The sequence below is a fragment of the Polyergus mexicanus genome, unplaced genomic scaffold (genome assembly GCF_030449975.1).
Source record: "Polyergus mexicanus isolate NDT 795.1 unplaced genomic scaffold, iyPolMexi1.0 SCAF_2, whole genome shotgun sequence".
Taxonomy (NCBI): domain Eukaryota; kingdom Metazoa; phylum Arthropoda; class Insecta; order Hymenoptera; family Formicidae; genus Polyergus; species Polyergus mexicanus.
The window spans coordinates 13,351,233-13,371,575 of record NW_027223322.1 but is presented as its reverse complement, the minus strand read 5'-3'; the positions used below and the strand labels follow the sequence as shown (position 1 = coordinate 13,371,575).

The 20,343-nt window shown below is 35.5% G+C and overlaps 1 protein-coding gene across 2 annotated transcripts in view; it reads right to left on the bottom strand.

The window, feature by feature from the left end:
• The window catches only part of Cycd (cyclin D), a 35,952-nt gene extending 25,970 nt beyond the window's left edge, over nt 1-9,982 (bottom strand). For both annotated transcript variants that reach the window (XR_011448065.1, XM_070310042.1), the window contains exons 1-2: nt 8,810-9,982; nt 2,217-2,432 (exon numbers count right to left, since the gene is read on the bottom strand). Coding sequence is in view for 1 of the 2 variants with exons in the window: in XM_070310042.1 (XP_070166143.1) it covers nt 2,217-2,432; nt 8,810-9,007 (414 nt within the window). In the remaining variant the exon portion in view is untranslated. The remainder of the gene's footprint in view (nt 1-2,216; nt 2,433-8,809) is intronic.
• Between the last annotated feature and the right edge of the window lie 10,361 nt (nt 9,983-20,343).

Sequence of the window (20,343 nt, the reverse complement as noted above, 5' to 3'; positions counted from 1 at the left end):
TCGATTGAAACTATCTCGCATCGAAAATTGTACTTCTGGACAAGCCGTATAGCTCGTCTAACGAACGTGATCCGACGAAATGATTCGTTGCATCTTTATCTCGGAGCAGTTGATACGCAGTTAACTCTTTCGTTACGATGGTGTAGCTCACTTGAGATTATTGTAGAAGCAAGGAGAGAGATATTGCGATCAAGAGAGATGTGCATTTAATAAAATTTGCGTTCTTCGATCCCTGCTCCGAGACCGGTTTCAGACCACGTTCAGTTTTTTGAAGGATAAAATAACTTCTCGAATTTTCTTTAAGATCTCTTCGTTAGAGATGTATATATATATATATATATAAAGCCTATAAAACAATTGCCTCTTTGTTTCATCTCCTGGATCACAAAAGACAATCTCTTTTTATTAGATCCTTTTTTGGCATCTTTTACAAAGATATCTAAAAAAATTAAACGTTATTGTTACGGAAATTAAACTTAAATTTTCAGATTAACTTTTCGCAAATAGTTGAATAGTTATGCGTTTAATTCAATCTAATAGTTGATATATATTTTTACCTCAAAGTCAAAAATTTATCGAATTTGTGATTATCGATTTATAGTTCGCTTGTAAATCTTATGAGGAATGTGCAAATTCATAAAAAATTCAAAAACATGTCAGGTATATCACAATCAAGCAATCAATTGCTCTTTTCGATGAAAAGTCCAAGTATGTACATACTGAGTATATACGATGATCATGAAAACAAACAATAGGCTCTATCTCTCTCCCTCTTTTTCTCTTCTTAAATCTGCAAAATGGGCTTAAAGAAATCTAAATATTGTGATTTTGCTGCTTCAGGATAGCCTGCATAAAAAATGGGAACTGTGTGAATTCCGCGCTTGAATCTAGACAACAAATTCTACTGTCACCACATAGACGTGTCCTAAATTTCTCCCATAAAAGTTTCATGGTATTAGAATAAAGGAGCGATTGATCGATCGAGATAACAAAGGGAAAGCTATTATCGTTTAGACGAATCGTAAAACAAATACCACATTGTTTGTTACAAGATATTTACCGCTTGAAATCTTGATATTCTAACGATGATTAATTTCTAAGAATTAGAAGATTTTTTTTTTTTACAAATTATACAAGAAAAATTCAATTTTATCTAATTGAAATTAATAACACAAGCGAATATTTAAAATAGAAATAGTAATACTGAAAAGAGATTCAGTTACTCTCTTTTTAATTTTAACTTTAATTTTAATATTTCTGACAACTAATTTGTAAAAGGCTGTCAGTTTAAATATTTTTTTATTCTAGCAATCTCAGCATGGAAGAAATACCTTTTATTTGTATCTACATCTAATAAGTTTAAATTTACGAGAGGGAGAAAGAAATTCGTATTTGCAATCCGTGAGCCCAGATACATATATGGATTTAGAGATAAGCGATCGTACAATCGTGATTTTTTTTCGCGTATTTTATTTTGTGTCCGTTGTCACTCTACATTCTACATTCTGCATGCAGAGGAGGACAATAGAATCGCGCCCGATATCAATCATTCCCGTAGACTTTTCCCGTAGACTTAGTTAGCGAGGACCGCTTCTTCGATCTCTCGTTATAGCGTTAGTAGGACGCCTGCTTGAAGAATTATACAACGAGCAGGCAACGCGTACGCACAGCTAGCGGTATCATGCGTGTACTTTATTCGTTTTCACGTGTCAAGAACTCGTCCGATTGTGCCCGCAACATCGGTACACACATCTCCGCGATAAGTAGAACGAGAAACTAGAACTCGAAAGGGCAGAGACAAGAATATATGATTGAAAAAATTTCGTGATTGTGTAGCAAAATATATAAAGAAAATTACACGTGAAAAATAATTTTTTTTTTTTTCCCCGTATATGTATAAATAATATTTAGAGAAAGAAAATTTTTTTCGCGTTGGGATAGTCGTCCGTACGATTAAATGTGTTTAAAAATTTGTTAATTCATTATTTTGTGCGATGCTCCTCTCACATTATAGATAATTCGCTTGTTGTAGAAACCTTTTAACAGTATCGTGAGATAAGATAAAGTCGCGATTTGCGCCTATGTGGGTCAAAAAGTTGATACGCAATTTTGTAACCGTTAAATCGTTGCATAAAATATCGATCGCTCGCGAAGTAAACAACGACGATCGCCAAATATCATGTATCTAACATCCGATCTCTTTAATGCACACTTACCCATAGATCGTCGAGAGTGATGGAATTATCGGTATAGAAAACCAGAACATCGGCCGTGAGCGGTGACGTCTCGCGTAGCTTTGACGCTAGTAGGAGACAGGCGGTGCCGAGTAGCTGCAACTGCGACTTTCTGATCGGACAGATCGACAGGAATCTGTCGACATAGTTCATCGACAGCGGGAAGACCTCGTCCTGGCACTTTTGCTCCTCGCATACCTGCAACATAGCGTACGGAATGATGAGGAGACGTGTGTAACGTACATTTACGTGATAAAGCGACGATGAGATCGTTTCAAGGCCGAATGATCGGAGAGTCGTCGCTGTGATAACGTTTGAATATGAGAGAGATGCAAATTTAGCTCGTCAACAAAGCAAAGCCAAGAGTTACGTTGCAAATCGTAACATGTTTCTCGTAGAAAATATCAAATGTATCTTTGTTCGTACTTTTGTGAACGCGACTCATTGTCAACTAGAATAATTTCTATCTCCTGCCTCTTTTTTTTTTTATTCTTTTTTTCTAATTTCTCTAACTTTAAAGGATTTACGAGAACGCATTGTGCGTGTATGTCAGAGAAAAAACAAATTTTTACACAATGATCGCTCTCGTACTAACATAGGCGTAGGATACACATATCTCACCGGATTTCCTTTGATCGTATTTTAACTTAACAAGCACGGTCGCAACATGATTGCATATCGATCGTCGTAGGTCGGAAGATTATTCGACTATGGAATTCTTTTGTCGCGTAAATTTCGCCGTAAAATTTATGAAAATCTCTTTGAAAGAACTGACGGTACTTAGAATAAAACTTAACTTTACTTCTCTTATCGTGGAAAAGGAACCGATCGCCTCTGACAGAGATAATCAATTGTATGTCTCTATAATCAAACTTTCGTCCTTATAATTTTTTTACGACATTTTCATAGCCTTTCCGAGAACCCTTTTCTACCAATCGTAAGAATAATTTAACAATAAAGACCTTACCTAATATCTTATCGATAATAATTTATCGCATGTGTCAACGACAATTGCGGCAACGAATGAATCACGTTTTTTGTTACCGCGTTTATTATCGCTTGTTTATTATTGCGTGTTTACATAAAACGCGCAGCGATCGGCGCGATCCTTTGAAGTTTTGTGGATCGTTGAATTGCGGTAGAATCGCGAATTAACTTTGCTCGGACATCTCGGGGCTACGTGTGATGGTGCGAGTCGTCGAGGCGCGAGAGAGGAATTTATTGAGCGTGACCAATGATTGTCGGCCCAGCCCTCGCGGCCGCACGCACGCACGCACGCACGCACGCACGCATATGCACCCTCTCGTAATTACTCCGCTATAGCCACCACCGCCAATTAACAACAACACCGACGTAATGAAATAATCGCGTTAACCTGACTATCGAAAACCATATGTGAGATTAGTTCTGTCCAAAGAGAATAAAGATGTGTGTTTCTTTTGTTTGACGATCATTGTTATTAACCATAAGGCTTAGAAAAAGTTTTATCTAGCCCTTTTACGTATGGTTAATATTAATCTGTAAAAGTCACATGGCCATTTTGATCCTTTGACATTTTAATAATAGAATATCCCAAAGATCTCGATCGATAAAAAAATATTTAAAATTTATTTTTTAACTTTAACATGATCTTTTTCTACATATGTCAAAGATTATAAATCTTTGTATAGTTTTTCAAACACTGTAAGACAGCTAAAACTGTGACAAGACACTTGTGACTCGTATGTGATCAGGAACAGAGCAAAAAAAAAAAAAAAAAATATGTGTGACCTACAAGGATTAATTATTCAAAATCGATAAAGACAGGGACAAAGAGAGAACGCACTTTTAACGAAATCGCTTCGAAAGATTATCATGCATCTGTTCAAACATTGACGAAAGTCGAGGCAAAGTTAGGATCAGAGCAAAAATCCATAAAATGCAGAAGTGATGAAATGGAGCCGCAAATAAAAAATAAAGATAAAGAAACTCTAGCGATTTTTCATTAAATTGCAATGTTATATGCATACAATATTTTTAATAACACAGAATCATATGTTCGCGTAACAATACGGTTTTCCTTATGCAAATTTTAATTCTAAAAACGTGCGAAAAATACAATATTTACCGAATGCTGACTGAATCAAGCAATTACCAAAGTTGTTGCATCGAAACGCGGCTTTACATTTACATTCACGATCCGCTTTTAATTGGTAACCGATAACGGATGTCTCGAATCTTTTCGGGATGATTTGCCTCAGAATTTTGTTACTCTTATCTGCGTGACATTATCGGGCTTGCTGATCTTTTTTATAAGTTCGGCGCCAATTAGGCAGAACTGTCGCCGATAAAGCCGATAGCGACCGGTCTCGTATGTCTCGTATGCATCGATAATAATCGAATAAGGCCCGTCAAAAAAAAAAAAAAAAAAAAAAAAAAAAGAGAGAGAGAGAGAGAGAATAAGAAATTCAGTACTTTTAACGGAGAAGAAAGTTTGGAACCGGTATAAATTCGATGCCTAATTGTCTGTGACGCGGTTTCGCGAATCGATAATTTGATACCTTTGCTATCAACATCCTTATAGAATTATATGTATAGGGTAACAAACGAGAAATGTTATCGTGCAAATCGCTTCTCTTCGTTTCGTAAAAGATTGTTAATGTACTTGGTGCATCAAAGAGTTAATTGCATCTTTAAATTTACAAAATTAAACCCGCGAATTTAGAATCATTTAAAAACTTAAAGAATATACATACTCTTTCCACATAAACACACGCATTCTTTTAGCAAATTAGATGATTTATTTCGTAAATTATTTTGTATCAAAAACTTATATATATATTTAACAAGCTAAATTGTAGTTTTTTTAAATTAGAATTTTGAATAGAAATGACAAAACCGCTTCAATGTCTGAATAAGTATTGTATTATGTATCACGGAATTATTTAGATTGCAAAATAACTCTCATTTTTCTATAGTAGATTAATCTATATCTTGTTTTAGATTCAATTTTAATTAATAGAATGTCCAATGTTGAAATGTATATAAATCATCAAAAAATAATTATTTTAGATTTCTAGTTTGGAAAATTGCTAAAGGAGGAATAAGTGAGCGCTTAGTAAATACCCTATATAATTACGATTACTAACTGCAATAGCTTTTAAAAGCCGAATACATTTCATCAACGCATACGACGACCTGTCATTACGCCAGTTGGATCGACGAGCCAGCGTAATGTCGAAGAATTTGAAGCGCGATACGGACTTGGCATGTGCGCGTGTGACACGCACGCACGCACACGCATACGCGGCTGCGTGTGCGACCCAGGCGACTCGCTTTCGTCGTACGGAACAAGCCGCCGAGGTCATCGCGTGAATTTGGTTGTTGCGATTAAATGTCTGGGACGCAAGAGCAATTAAATGCTCGAGAGAAAAAGAGCACGCGATATCGATACAACAAAACTGCAAGGAAGTCTGGCAGCTGTGATGTAACAAAGAAGCTATATCTCGAATTGTCGTTTTATGCGATTTAAACCTACCGTAGTACAAGTTTCGAATCATATTGTAATTTCGTTAAATCTGCCGAAAGAATTTGTTGCGCTAGAGAATTTCTTATATTTATATATACAATATATATGTTATGAGATTATGACGCGTATCATTATTTCTACAAAACGATGTTAATAAGTGTTTTCTTTGCAACATGATTAATAGCTTTCCGATATCAATATCAATCAAAATATTGAGTATTTTTAATTATTATATATGAATAAGAGCCCTAACCTAACTCTATAGATATCGTATGACTGATCGAATAATGAACAAGCTTTTTGTAAGCCGCAATGACAAAGTACGCGACTTTGGTGGCGGCGAAACAACCGGCTTATCGAACGCACAATTGCAAAGAGAAACTTCATTTGGGCTTTTGTGCCAAGAGGCAGAAGAAAGAGAAAGAGCGAGCATATATCGAGCGGAGCACGCTATCGGTGCGTGAGTCGAGCGATATACCCGTATCGTTTCGGCTCTGATCTAAACAAGAGCGAGGTAAAGCAACGCCGAAGGAACACAACGACACGGGAATCCGGTCCGGAAGTGGAGGAATTCATTACCATATCCGACGAAGGAGGAAGTCTAGGCGGGGAGGTGACGGAATTAATATACGTCGACGCGATCAATCGGTCTCTTCCCGTACGGCAAAATTCAGCTGTCATCGAATTCTATTTGTTATTGTTATTAATTTTATTTATCGCAAAATCGTTAACAGAGAGTGAGGGGGCTGTGTATCTAATCTTAGATTTCTAAGAATATATTTAATTCTGTCGAATGTAATTAAACTAGACACAAATGTGCGATAATTCTGTGGATTGCAATATCGTTATCGCAAAAGAAATTGAAAGGAGAGAATAAAACAAACAAGAATATATCTTATGCTCTTATGAGTATGTTAAATACCTTTGTCGTGTTTAATAGCTGCGTGTTATGCAAGTCTGTCTTTAAATCGCCGTCGTTAGATGAGAATAGGAATTCGATAACGGCGCGATAGCACGTAGAGATATTCGGTCGATCGGCTGCCGATTCTGCTCTTTAATCAGCGAGAATACGTGCTGTGGATGATGTCAATCGCGACGAATATAATTCCCTTATCGGCAACTTGGGAAACGATGACGTAAGTTAAAAGAGGGGATAGGGGAGGAATTTATCGACGACGGCCCGAATTTCTTGTTCAATGACAGTTAAATATAAAAAATGTTACATAGTTGCATCGCCGAATTGAATTCGTATATATTGTATAATATTACACATGTATTAAGATCAAGTGTATTATCTTCAAACAATGTCAATCTCATTTGAAAGTTAGAAACAGATAATAATTCTGGCAAAATCGTCGAGAAATTTCGATTTACACGGTATGCTTCTATTTTAAATTTCTAACATTTAAAAATCGAAAATACTTAAACTTAAAAGTGAATTAATTTTTTAATCAGTTACGTTTTCAAGAATATTTCATATTTGACAGATTGATTGAGAGAGAGAGAGAGAGAGAGAGAGAGAGAGAGAGAGAGAGAGAGAGATATCGCGTAACAATGTAAGCAACGTCTCTATTTATGCTTCGTTGTGCACCGACAAAGAGTTTCGCAAGAATATGAACTTGATCCCAGATCACAATGCTTTCGTGACAAAAGAAGGGCAACAGGTTTTCAATCGCTGCCGAAACATTCGACAATCGTTTACAAGGATCGATTTTTTGATTAAATCCAGACAGCTATCTTTTTTTTTTTCTTGGAGGAGAAAATTTCAAAACATACCGTCCTATTTCATAATCTTTGAACAATAATTAATTTGGGAGTTGAAATTTAAAAAATCATTATATCATTTAAATCATTTATGCCACAAATATTTGTGTGTGTGTGTGTGTGTGTGTGTGTGTACGCACACACACACACACATATATATATTAATTCTAAATATAAGAAGCATCACAAAACGCTCTGTCAACATAAAATCCAACGATTAATAGGCTCTATGATGATTAATTTAGAAAATTCAGTTGTAAATTTATCATTTCGCATAATATAAAAGATAAACATTTCATTTGTAGATTACAAAAAGAAAGACATCGAATCGTGATTCGAGAGAACCAAAATTTACATCTCACAAATCTGACCTTCATCCGTCCCGGGGTATATATATTTGGATCTAAATCAATTTCTTCTTTAACAGCGCCGATCAGCCGTGTTATCTCTTCGCTACGTTTTTAAATCGACGAATAATAAATTAACATTGTCGCGCGCGGTCATGTCTAAGAATAGGATTCCCCAACGACAATCACAAAATTCGATCGAGATCTTTAACTTTGTAATGGAAACATAATTTAAAATACCGCGATGTATCCTTTCTAAGCAGACGTGTGTGTGTGTGTGTGTGTGTGTGTGTTTTTAGAGATAATTTTTCTTCTCTCTATTTATTTAAACAAAAATTTGACTGTGTAATAAAAAGGAAAAGAATAATTACTCCCTTGTCTGTATACTATTGTACAAAAGAAAATCAACGTCGATCTGTCAGATCATAGGTCATCGGTGTAAATTTTATTTTTAAATTGCCGTAACTTTTTTCCTTGCAATCGGCATTTGTCAAGATACATAATCATTTTGTCTCGGAATCGATTTCTTTAACATCGAATTAATTTTAATCGTCATTCAATTATCTTGCCGTTTTGCAGACCCTATCTTTGAAAAAAATAAAAACAGAGATGGAGAAAGTGAGACAGTTGAAGAGTAATCAAAGTGTTATTGGATTCTATTCTATATATATGGTATCATTCTATCGTAAGATAGAGCACTTACATAATTACATCATAATTAAGAATTGTCATCGTTTATAATCCGAAAGTACGATTTAAAAAAAAAAAAAAAAAAAATGGGGAATTAAATCAACTGGAACTTAATCAATCTTTATATCCTGTCGACTTTTTTATTTCTTTAGCAAGTGTCACCATTTTGCGAAATAATCTGATTGAATCGCGCGACCCGACGGCTGATCGCGATCGCGATAATATACACGTATATTTACTTCGTAAACCGGAAACAATCGCTTTACCTCTAACATCCATTCGGCGACGATCTTGCGCATGAGCGGCGAGATGTCCCTCTGCACGCACTCGAAGTAGGAGCTGCTGGGCGCGTAGCGTTCCTCGGTCTGCAGGAGATTCTGCAGAACCCGGTCGTCGCCGAGGAGGGCCGGATCCGCGTAAGCCCGGCATTCGGTCTCGGTCGTCTCGCAGCACAGAAGATCCATAGCGATGGTTCACGAAACGGGGACGCGTCGATCGATTCTCTCACCACGTTCTTCAAAACACGTTCGGGATATATTCTGTCCACGTGCTCGCTCTCTCGGAGGATCTCTTCGAGATCGATAAATCCCGGTGCGAGAGGAGAGAAAGAGAGAGAGAGAGAGAGAGAGAGAGAGAGAAGAGAAAGAGGGGACACTCAACACTTTTTCACAGCGGACGAGGCAGAGACTCGGCTGATCACTCACCTCGCGATGAATCGTGAACCGACGACGACGCGACGATGAATACGCACGTATTACGTGCGTGTGCAGCGGTACATGTGTATGGGTGGACGACGGCGACTGGCGATAGGCTCGAACGGTTGATTCGATTCGTTCGATCAGAGTTTCTCACTTTATTTTCTTACTCGCACATTTTCATCGCCTTTCCGAGAATGTATCTTCTTTCGCTCGGTTTCTTAATCGGCAAAACGTAATCGTGCGATTATATACTCTTCGTTTTCTTCGATATTTCTTCTTCACGCGCACGATATATTCCGCGAATCGAAGCACACAAAAAAAAAACAGATAATAAATAATGCGTTGCGAGACGTTTCGTGGATCCTAATAAATAAGCGTAGCGTTGCGTGGAAAGTTTTTTTTCGGCCGGTGCCACTTAATCGTTGCGCGATTCGTGATTGTCGAGTCCACGAGCGACTAGTTCGTTTATTTTCTCGGCGAGATCACGAGGAGGAGAGATAGAAAAAGAGAGAGAGAGAGAGAGAGAGAGAGGGAGACAGGAAAGCTTTTTCAATCGGCGCACAAGAGACGGCGGAAATGTGACAATGAGATTGACGCGACGCGCGAGCAAAAGCGGTTTGCTTCTTTTTCGGATAATCGGGTTCAGATCGTCGGTCCGTCTACCTACGGTCGATTTAAATGTCCTACGAGGTGCGAGGATCCCTCTCCACTTACTCACGATCCGACACTGGCGACTTATCAGGTCAGAATGCCGGCGATTCTTGTCGTGCGGTCGTACGGCCGTCTCGCAGCCGGTCCTTCTCTCCCACCAGCTCGGCGCCAGCTGATCACGTGACCGCTGCCGGTTTCCCCCACCTGCGCGGCGCCAACGTGTCACGTGAAACGTGAAACGTAACTGTCCCCCACCGAGGCGCAAGCGTGAGCGCCGCTTACCGAGCGGTCGTGGCGCCGGTTAAGCTTCGGTCGTTCAGTCGCCAAACGACTGTGCAGCGAGACGGATGGAGGATCTTCGCATCGTGTAAAACTCGCCTGCTCATTCGACATTTAAAAACCTCGTTTATACATGCCAAGAATGTAATCGTTTCTATGTGATACTCGTTCCTACAAATATAAGATACTAATTTTTGGCATATAATTTCAATCATGGGCTCTTTAGAAGGAAGGATTAATTATTGCATTTAGCTTTTATATTCGAAGTGTAGTCAAACGCTTATTTTGTTTTCGGGGTATGTATATATATTTCCTTAAAAAACACAAGTAATAGGATGTAGAAAAAGTACTCTCTGTTAAATAATATAATGTTGAAATAAGAAAACATAATAGAATCGCAATAAAAGAATGAGAAAACATAGATAGAATTAATACAAATGAGACAAAATAAAAAGAAAAATAGGAAATAAATGTAAGAATATACGAGAAAGAAAAGAAATGTACAACAGAAAAAGTAATTAAAAGAATAGAGACACGATCGATTTTAAAGCGTAGTGTACATAAGCAATTGATAAGTGGAAAAGACTGCAAATCTTAATTTTAAAATTTTGATTTTAAGATCTTTACATCAATTTGTCTTAAATTTAAATTGGCATAAAAAGGAAGTTTTTTTTACGTCTACGTGTCATATGCGCCGTTAGTATGTGACAATCTGTTACCGATGATGGCGCAATAGTATTCAGCAATTCAAACTGGCTTTTAAATATATAACTCATAGATCTTATATTATCTTTTAAACACGGTTCATATATTTTTTTTATACGCTCACGAAAAATTCAAGAAGGACAAGAATGTTATTATGAATTATGAGAATTATGAGAATTATGTTATAAGAGATTATCTTAAATATTACAAAGATGTTTTAAAAATTCTAAACAAATCTTACGCAACTCTATATAAAAGCTGTCAGCGATTGTCGTTTATATGTCGTGATAATTTAGCTAAGTTACTCTCTCATAATCGATTTATAGTCAATTTTTGCGCTTCATACGTAATGCTCTTGAGCGTAACAGAAATATTCTACACGTTTTCTTCGTGAGAAAGTTAAATATCGTACGTTTTTGAATAGTCTCTTCTCGCTCGATTCTGCCGGCCTTGGGGCCCCGTTTGAATACGACTCGACACTGAACGAACGGAGCAGCTCGGTCAACCTCGGTCCCATTCGCTTTCGTTCGTTCATCCGAGACATTGGAGCTCCTCCACGTTGCTCTTCGCCAATGAGCCTCTCTCCGGGCCCAGCTCTTGGCGAGCTTCTCGTTGTCGTGGCTTTATCGTGAGAACCAGAATAATCAAGGACAGAGATCTCTTAAGATACAGATTTCTAAATGACAAAACATTTTTCCAAAATCTTCGAATAAAATCGTTTCATAAAATAAGGTATTACACGATGTGTTGTCATTATATTTGCGAAGTTGTAATGTTTTTCATCAAAAGGTCAGTTTTTTTTTTAATGAAGAAAGTTTGGATGTATACATTTAGATAACGATATCGAATTAAATAAACGTTGCAGTCAAAAATGATATTGTATTTTGACCAAAAAAAAAATTTCTTTAATAAGCAAAATTCCTTGCTCTTCAAGTTACTAACATACAGAGGCTTCTAAGCAATATATTTCAACGCATTTGCAGCTTTCATAAATAAATATATAAGCGTAAAGAGACAATTGTAATTATGTCTGAAAAAAAAATAATAATAACTTTTGTCGATATCCATTTTAAGAAAATTTAAAATTTATTTTTTTCTTTAATAAAATCTATTCATTTATTTTATATTATGGCTCAATATGAAATATTTCGATAATTAAGCATAAAATAAAATTAAAAATATTACAAGTATCATCTGTTGTTTTCAATCGATTATAATTTAAAAATTAATGCTTTGATATTCTTAATGAAAAAATATTAACAAAATATTCAACGAGTCCGACGAGAAGAATGAATCGTTTATGAATCATCTTTATATACACATGTCAATTAAATGTCGTTAAAATTTTTAAAACTCTTAAATTCTTACGTTATTCGCCGAATTAAAAAAATTCTTCGTATATACGTATATATATTTAGAAAAGTCAAAAAAAGGATCGCTTTCGGCGAATAATTCGAAGCGATCGGTTGTGAGACAGGAATAAAGCGGGAATAAAAAAGGAAGAGCTTAGAGTGGGAGTAGAGTCACGTAAGAGCTAGCGTGTAGCGTGTCCTTGGTGCATGAAACCTCCGTGTGGAGTTTCGCCTCGTTTACGCGTACTACGTTTTTACTACACAATGCGTACGCGACGATACGCGCGTTTGTTACGGGACCACGGTCGGTTGCGACTCCGCGACCGGATGTGCCGTGCGTATAACTTAGGGTATGACAAACGACACGGTGCGAGCGCATCGCGTATCGCGCGAGACGATCGTATCGCCGTCATGATCGGGACGATAGTAATCGCCGCCAAGTGCATAAGATTCTCTGAAATAAGTTAGACTCGCACAAGCACATGTAGTTAGATTTTCTTTTATTACGTCGTCGGATCCGTCTCTCTTGACAAACTTATTTAAGAGCGAACTTTTCTTTCATCTCTCTCATTTTTTATTTTTATTTTTATTTTTATTTTTTTTACATTACTTTAGAAAGAAATTAGAAAAAATATAAATTTTAGATAGAAATAAATTAAATCTGGTAGAAAAGAAAATTACACTTCCTAATGCTGCGATTGTCAATCAATATATAAATATACAGGATAAGACATCTAAAGACAGGCCATCCGAATAACTCCCACAGTTTTGGAGATAGGAGAGAATGTTTGAAATAAAAGTTGTGTGGTGTCGAGGGGGAAATCTTGTGGAGGTAAGCATTCTTTTTTTAGGTGGAGGCGCTTGGGAAATTTGAAGGTCATCTTCATTTTTTTAAATGAAACCATCCAAATTTTTTTTATACAAATCGATTCCTCGCAATATTTAGCATAAAAAATTATTAAGGTAAGATGGCCAAAAAGTGAATAGTTTACGAAATATTTTGCACTTTATACTCCATACTAAATACTTACTTAAACTCAACATGTAGTATTAATATATAAAGATTGAAGTGTACAAGGTGATTAAATGTTTATTTATATTCCACGATCCGCGACATAAGCGATAACATCAGAGAGGACACGAATGTAAACATGAATATTTTACGAAATATTTTATAGTTTAGGTAAAATTATATCAAAATAAAGTACAAAATATTTCATAAGCTATTCACTTTTTGGCTATCTTACTCTTATAATTTTTTGTGCCAAATATTGCGAGGAACCGATTTGTATAAAAAAATTAGGGTGGTTCCATTTTAAAAAAATGAAGATGACCTTCAAATCTCCTAAGCGTCTCCACTTAAAAAAAAAAAAAAATGTTCACTTCCACAAAATTTCCCCCTCGATACCATACAACTTTTATTTCAAACATTTTCTCCTATCTCCAAAACTGTAGGAGTTATTCGGTTGGCCTGTCTTAGATGCCTTACCTTGTTTAATGATAATAGATTAGATAAAGCTTAGAATCAAATAATCACATTTAATGTTAAATAAATATAATAAAATAATATTAGTGTGTGTTTGGTTATGTAGTTAACATCAACATTGATCGATTATTTTAAAAACTATTCTGTAAAAAAGAAGAAAACGAAATTAGAAATCTATCGACGAAATTGTAGAGCTTTGAAACGTGGAAACTGGATTTCTATCGATGGAAATATACTTCTCTTGCGGCTCAATGGAATTCCTATGGCGTTCGTATTCGTTAGTAGAAAAATTTGGAGAATCGAACTGGTATATTATACTAGTAACGACATTGGCGTAGCAATTAGTTTCGAGCGAGCGGCATGAGTTTCTTCTGTCGACGTTGTTTTCGACCTTTTTCGATATCTATCTCATGTTAATTAGAAATTTTTCTATTATTAAACATCCCATACATTTCCTCGATATATTTCGACATATATATCAGAAAATAACAACTTTAAAGGGAAAAGTTATTTTCCAAGTATTTTATTTTTCATTCGATTAATTTTAATTGTTTTTTTATACATTCTTCTTCAATTGGTCATAAAGCGATATTTGAAATTGAAGGTCAACATGCAAGGATCGGAGACAGCTTTATCAAACGATGTAGAGAAGAAAGCTTTGGCTAATCTTTTGATTTTCCTGTAGCAATTTGATGATAACTTGTGTAAATCTTTAATTATGTCTTAAATTAAATCGGAAATATACATCGATATGATTTCTAGTGGTTCAAAAATGATGTAGAATCATAAAAATACAAATCGTATTAATGAAATAAGACTAACAGAATAATTAAGATACAAAAAAAATCAGCATCAAACTGTCTTCATTTTAGCGAAAAAATAAATAATGAAGATGTTGCATCTTTGTAATTATACCCAAGTATATTCTATTTTATATATAAAAACGAGACATGTCGAGAAGTTTTAATTGATTCTCACGATTAAGATCGCAATCTCTTCGCAACTATCGATTTTTTTCGAACTACACGATTATTTTTACATATATCTCTGGTTTTTGGGTCAATCGATGAACCATCATTTACCCAATATGTAGCAGTAAATAACTCGCTTTGTCGAAAAAAGGGGGAATCGCCTGACTCGCGCGGCCAAACCTTCAATTACGTAATCGTTCAATTTTTCACCATCGTATCTCGCTATCATCAACCGTCTACGTCCGTTGTAAAAAAATTCCTCGCATCGAGTCAGATTAAGAGTTTACGATACGTTTTAACTTTCCAAACTGTGTTCGAGTTTTAAATTCATTTATCAACAAAATATCAGAAGATATCTTCTTAAACACAATTTGAATTACTCGGGCAATTAAGAGCCAGACACGAATGATAATATTAATGATGTTAATATATATAATACATTTTTTTATGAAATGAAGAAACGCATTGCAAAATATCGGAATTTCCAATTACTTTTAGAGATATTTTGATATGAGATAAAATAGAAAAATAACATATATTAAAGGTAATATGTGTAAAGTCGTAGATTTTATAAATATTTCGCGTACTAGTGGCTCTAATAAACTATGTTTTTAGTCTCATTGCCTATCTTTTAAGAACGATTCCGCGATAGGATATCGCATCGTACGAGAGGCGCGCGCACGTGGTCGCGAGATGTCTCGCGCAAGATTTATGCTACTGGAGAGAAGAATCCGTCGACAAATATAGTCACCTCCGAACGGTTTAAATAGCCGCGAGATGGTTCGCATCGTACTTTCTCGCTAGTATTTAATTTCACTAGAGCATGAATGTTCCGGCCGGTGCTTACCCACCTTTTACGATACGCCTGACGAGCTCATCCTTATTCTCTTCTTCTCCCGCTATTTCGCCGTCTCCTTCCTTCAAACGAGGGAAGTCTCCTCGTTCTGCCTGCGTGAGTCTATACAACGTGTACGAAACCGAATGGATATAACGAACGACGTGGCAAACTTTCGCCGCGTCTTGAAGAATTGAAATCATTAGTCGTCAAACATAGATATGAAAAGCTAGCGTACGAGAAAAATCTTAATTACAAACAATAAAATGGACGAAATCGCAGAAATTCAATTAAAAGCACGTATCGGTGAACAAGATAATTCGTCCCCAATTTAGCACTATCGTCACCTAATCTAATTTTTAACACGCAATTTTCATTATACTGCCACGATTTCTCATTGGGACGGAATCTTTGGCCATCTAACTCGTACGCTTGTTTATCGGCCTTCTCGTCGCAGTTCAATAAATGCACATCGCATTTGCATATATGCACGCACGGATGCGGGCGCATGCATATATGCAGAACAAAGTTCCTCTCTCGATAGATATTATAGAAGAATTTTCAGAGATTTTTTAATGAAAAAATATAAGACAAAATAATGGAGAAATATTAGAAAGGGACAAAGTTCTCTGGAAATTATTGGATTATTTCAGTGATTAAAATATCGAAAGAATATGTAGCTTGCACGTTTTTACGGGGGCGCATCCAATATTAACGATGATAACGTGAATCATACATATTCCGCGACGATGGAAGGACGGCATGTTTCGAGTGACGCGCACAAATCATATTTATGGATGCAACATTGTGACGGCTGATGACACTCGTCACGAGAGAGAGAGAGAGAGAGAGAGAGAGAAAGGGACAGAGAAAGTGCGAATTTGCAACATTACGCCCCGACCCGAAAGATATACGGCGGCGTATACCGATACTATAGTTAATTATCGTTTCTATGAATGCAACTGGAGCAATCTCATACGTATAGTTTGCATCGCTTGGCATTCTTCGATATTGATTTTATTAATATCTTCATGAATAGCTCGCTTACGTAGTCCATTCATCTTATCGGTGTTATCCAACCTCTTCCGAGCCATGAGAATACTAAAGAATCGATAGAACGTAAGTCGATACCTTCTTGCACCAATATTATAAATTTGTATATATAACTAAAATTTGATTGAAGTAAAACTAAAATTATATAGGCACAGTTTCCGAGGACAATTTTCCGTTTCTACTTTTTACTAACAGCTTGTTTCACTTCCTTTCTATTAGCTTTATATTGTATTTCTTTCTATCATTAATCGGCAATTAGTTGATATAAAAAATAGCGTAATTAAATATATAAAGTAAATAATTAAAAGATAAAAATAAACATTAAATTATAATTATAACATTCTTCGAATGCATATATATAATTAATATTTTGAAGCATCAATGTGTATGTCCATTTCCATTGACTGATGTTATATTTTCCGGTAATTGAATGGTTAAAATTAAATGCTTTTAATTTCATTAAATTATTAGATACAACATGTATGTATCTCGAGTACGTTTCACTCTCTCGCGATATCGTGTCACGGGTAAAGAACTTATTCGAGCGTATTTTAATAATCTCCGATTCTTGAAGCCTGTCGCGCAATCCTTATCGCGAAACACATATAATTAGTTTTATATCTGACAGCGGCGCCTTCGAGACGAGCTTCGCATAGATTTCTGTTACAAGTTGCATACTATTTATAATTTTTATACGAGGCCCTTAAACAACAATTTTTTTTTTGTATTTTCTATTTTAGAGAATAGATATGTTTTATCGAAAAATTGTTGTGATATCGATAATTTCTAATTTATAAAAAAATTTCTTTTTTTCTCGATCGAATCAAACAAATTTAAAATGACATATTATAGACTCGTATTGTAAGATGAGTGATAATTTTCGGATAATTCATTAAATTAATGATCGTGTGTCAAGCATAACGATTCCGTTCCGACACAATGATAAAATTGCAAGGATCCTCTGTTTGTGAACGAAGTTATTCTCAAAATACGATCTAAGATAATGACACAATTACAATGATAAAATACGCTTTTATGCAAATCTGAGCACATATATTGGACAATTGCTGTATCTCATTTTTAAAAATTGTTGTATAATGTTGAAAATATACGTGCGCGTTTATGTAACAAACTCAATATATAACACGATACCGCAAACTATTGAACTTGTCGTGAATGAATTGCATATAAATTGTGAATGCGACTTAGATAATCGGCAAACGGAATATATTAATTTCTATCTAAAGTTTTCAGACTTTTCGAGTAAAAAGTTTTATCAGTTAAAAGTTTTGTTAAAAATTTAACATTTTTATTAAAGAAATTCTAATACTTGGTTAAAATGTATTTCTGGCCCACTTATCACTCTTACACATTGATGTGTATGATGATAGTTAAAATATTTTCCGAAAGCGGAGACCTCAGTCTTTCTCCGATAATGATGTGATAAAGAAAAGAAATCGACGTTGACGAGTCCTCGAGAAAGTGACGTCATTATCAACGTGTAACCTTTGACCTCGTGCATTCTCGTTTCCGTCCGTTCAAGATCCATTTCTAGTGTTATTAGATGCAACGAATGGACGACACGCATACACGTACACACTAGCGGTATGTAATTACACGTATAATCATCAATATTTTTCATACACGAGTTTATTAAACAAATATCAGGTAACATTACATACTTTTAGAATAATTTCTAGGAAAGTAAAGAGAAATGGAAATCAATATGACAAATGCTTTGTAAGTATCAACATATTTACGAGAAAAATGAATGCAAGATGTGTTATGATAAAAAAAATAACAATAATGTTGATATATTTTATAAATTGAAATTTATTAAGAGTATTATTGCTACGTAACGAAAATCGTAATAATTGCATGTCACCGAACGCTATTTTATACACGATAAAAAGTGTGTTCTCACACTTGCTAAATATAACGCATTACCACTAGGTGTTCATAAAAACTTTTTATGATCGGAAGAAAAACTGGAAATACTATTACATCGGCTGCTTTAACGCGATAGTCGTAAATTATCCGTACGCGCGAATAATTGGCGATAAGGTTGAAGGTTTTACGTACAAGATCACTATTAATCGCCGGTATGTGAACGAACGCGAGAAAGAGGAGATGACAGTTAACGGCACGAGATCAATTCGGCAAATCAACGTCCCACGATGCCTTTACTTTATCCATTATGATTACGATCGCCGACAGTAAAAAAAAAAAAAGTCAACTGCCACTTCGGTCTAATTAGTGTTTAACTAACGCGAAATAATCCTTTTATTCTTTTTATTAACCGTCGACTCTCTCGCCGCTCCTCGAAGACGCATAGTGTCTCCTCGTGAAACCCGGTCACGCACCGCAAGACTTTTAATTCGCATTATTCGAATCGAGCTTCTTCATTTCGGATAAGAGAGATATTCACTTCTCCGTATTATTGTCATACACGCACGAGAGAAATCATTTGACAAGAATTTAATCGTTTGTTTTAAATAACACTCTTCGAGATCTTAGATTAGATAAAACGATTTTCCAAAAATGTCGAGAATGAGTTTTCACTGTACATGTTCTTTTTTTCCACTTTTTTTATAATATATTTTTTTTTTAACTGCGGCACTACTTTTCCATTAGAGATCAGCGTATTATTAATTAATAATTATCTCCGTGGGATTTCCTTCAGTTAATTGATGAAGACAGGCAAACGTCTTAAGATATTCACCTATATCCTACGTAGGCATTCGTGAAATATACGGACAGGTGGGAGGTGGGAGTAGCATTATTAGCCGAAATAAAAGGGATACGAAGACGAATGATATGAGACAGGGATTGCTTGGAATTGGACTGTGGTCTAGACTAAGAACTCGCTTCGCCGATTCTCGTCGGCGCCGAAAATTGGAATGTGGGGAGGCTCTTATAGAGGCCCTATGGAAAAATGATTGTCGCCGCTTAATGGAATATCACGAAAATTAGCGTGTACGTACGAAACTACCTCGTCGCTCGACCTCTAACATGAGAATCGTATATAAAGAGAGATTTATAAAGTTACCTTAAAGAAGAAAACATCTGAAATTAAATTATTCCAGAAAAGGAGAGGAGAGTTATATCGCGTGGAATAAGATTTTAATTGAAAAATTTGTAATTAATTTTTTTTTTTTCTTCAGTGTAGCAAAATCGTAGAATCTAAATGTAAAACAATAAAAATATTAAAAATAGCATGTAAACATTATAGATCATTGATTTGTCGATCATTTTTTGAGTAACGCGTCTATAACAGATTATTTTTATCAACGATTTTATCGATCACTCGGTGATCGAGGTACTATAAAATCGAAACTACTATATTGGATATCGCGCTTACCCAGACTTACCCATTTGCAGACGATCCTTTACACTAAATAGAGTTCCCTGAAATTATCGCCAAAGAAAATTTTGCACCGGTTAACCCTTGACACGAAAGAGCAGGTATGTTTGGAAGAAAATGCACGATGCCGATGAAGTATATATGCCAGTCTTATATCAAGTATATTTCGCTACTATCCTTGCACATTCTTCGAAACACTTTTATAAATATTTATTTGAAATATTGAAAACTATACGTATCTTAAGGCCCAAAATTAAGAAGAATAAAATATAAATTTGTATGCAGTTTTCTTTATATTTCTAGTAAATAATTTTATTACTGGCAATTTAATTCTCTGTAACTGTTATTCTAATCATTAATTATCAAGTAAGGATTATTTCTCGATATAAGCAGCTTTAAAATAAAT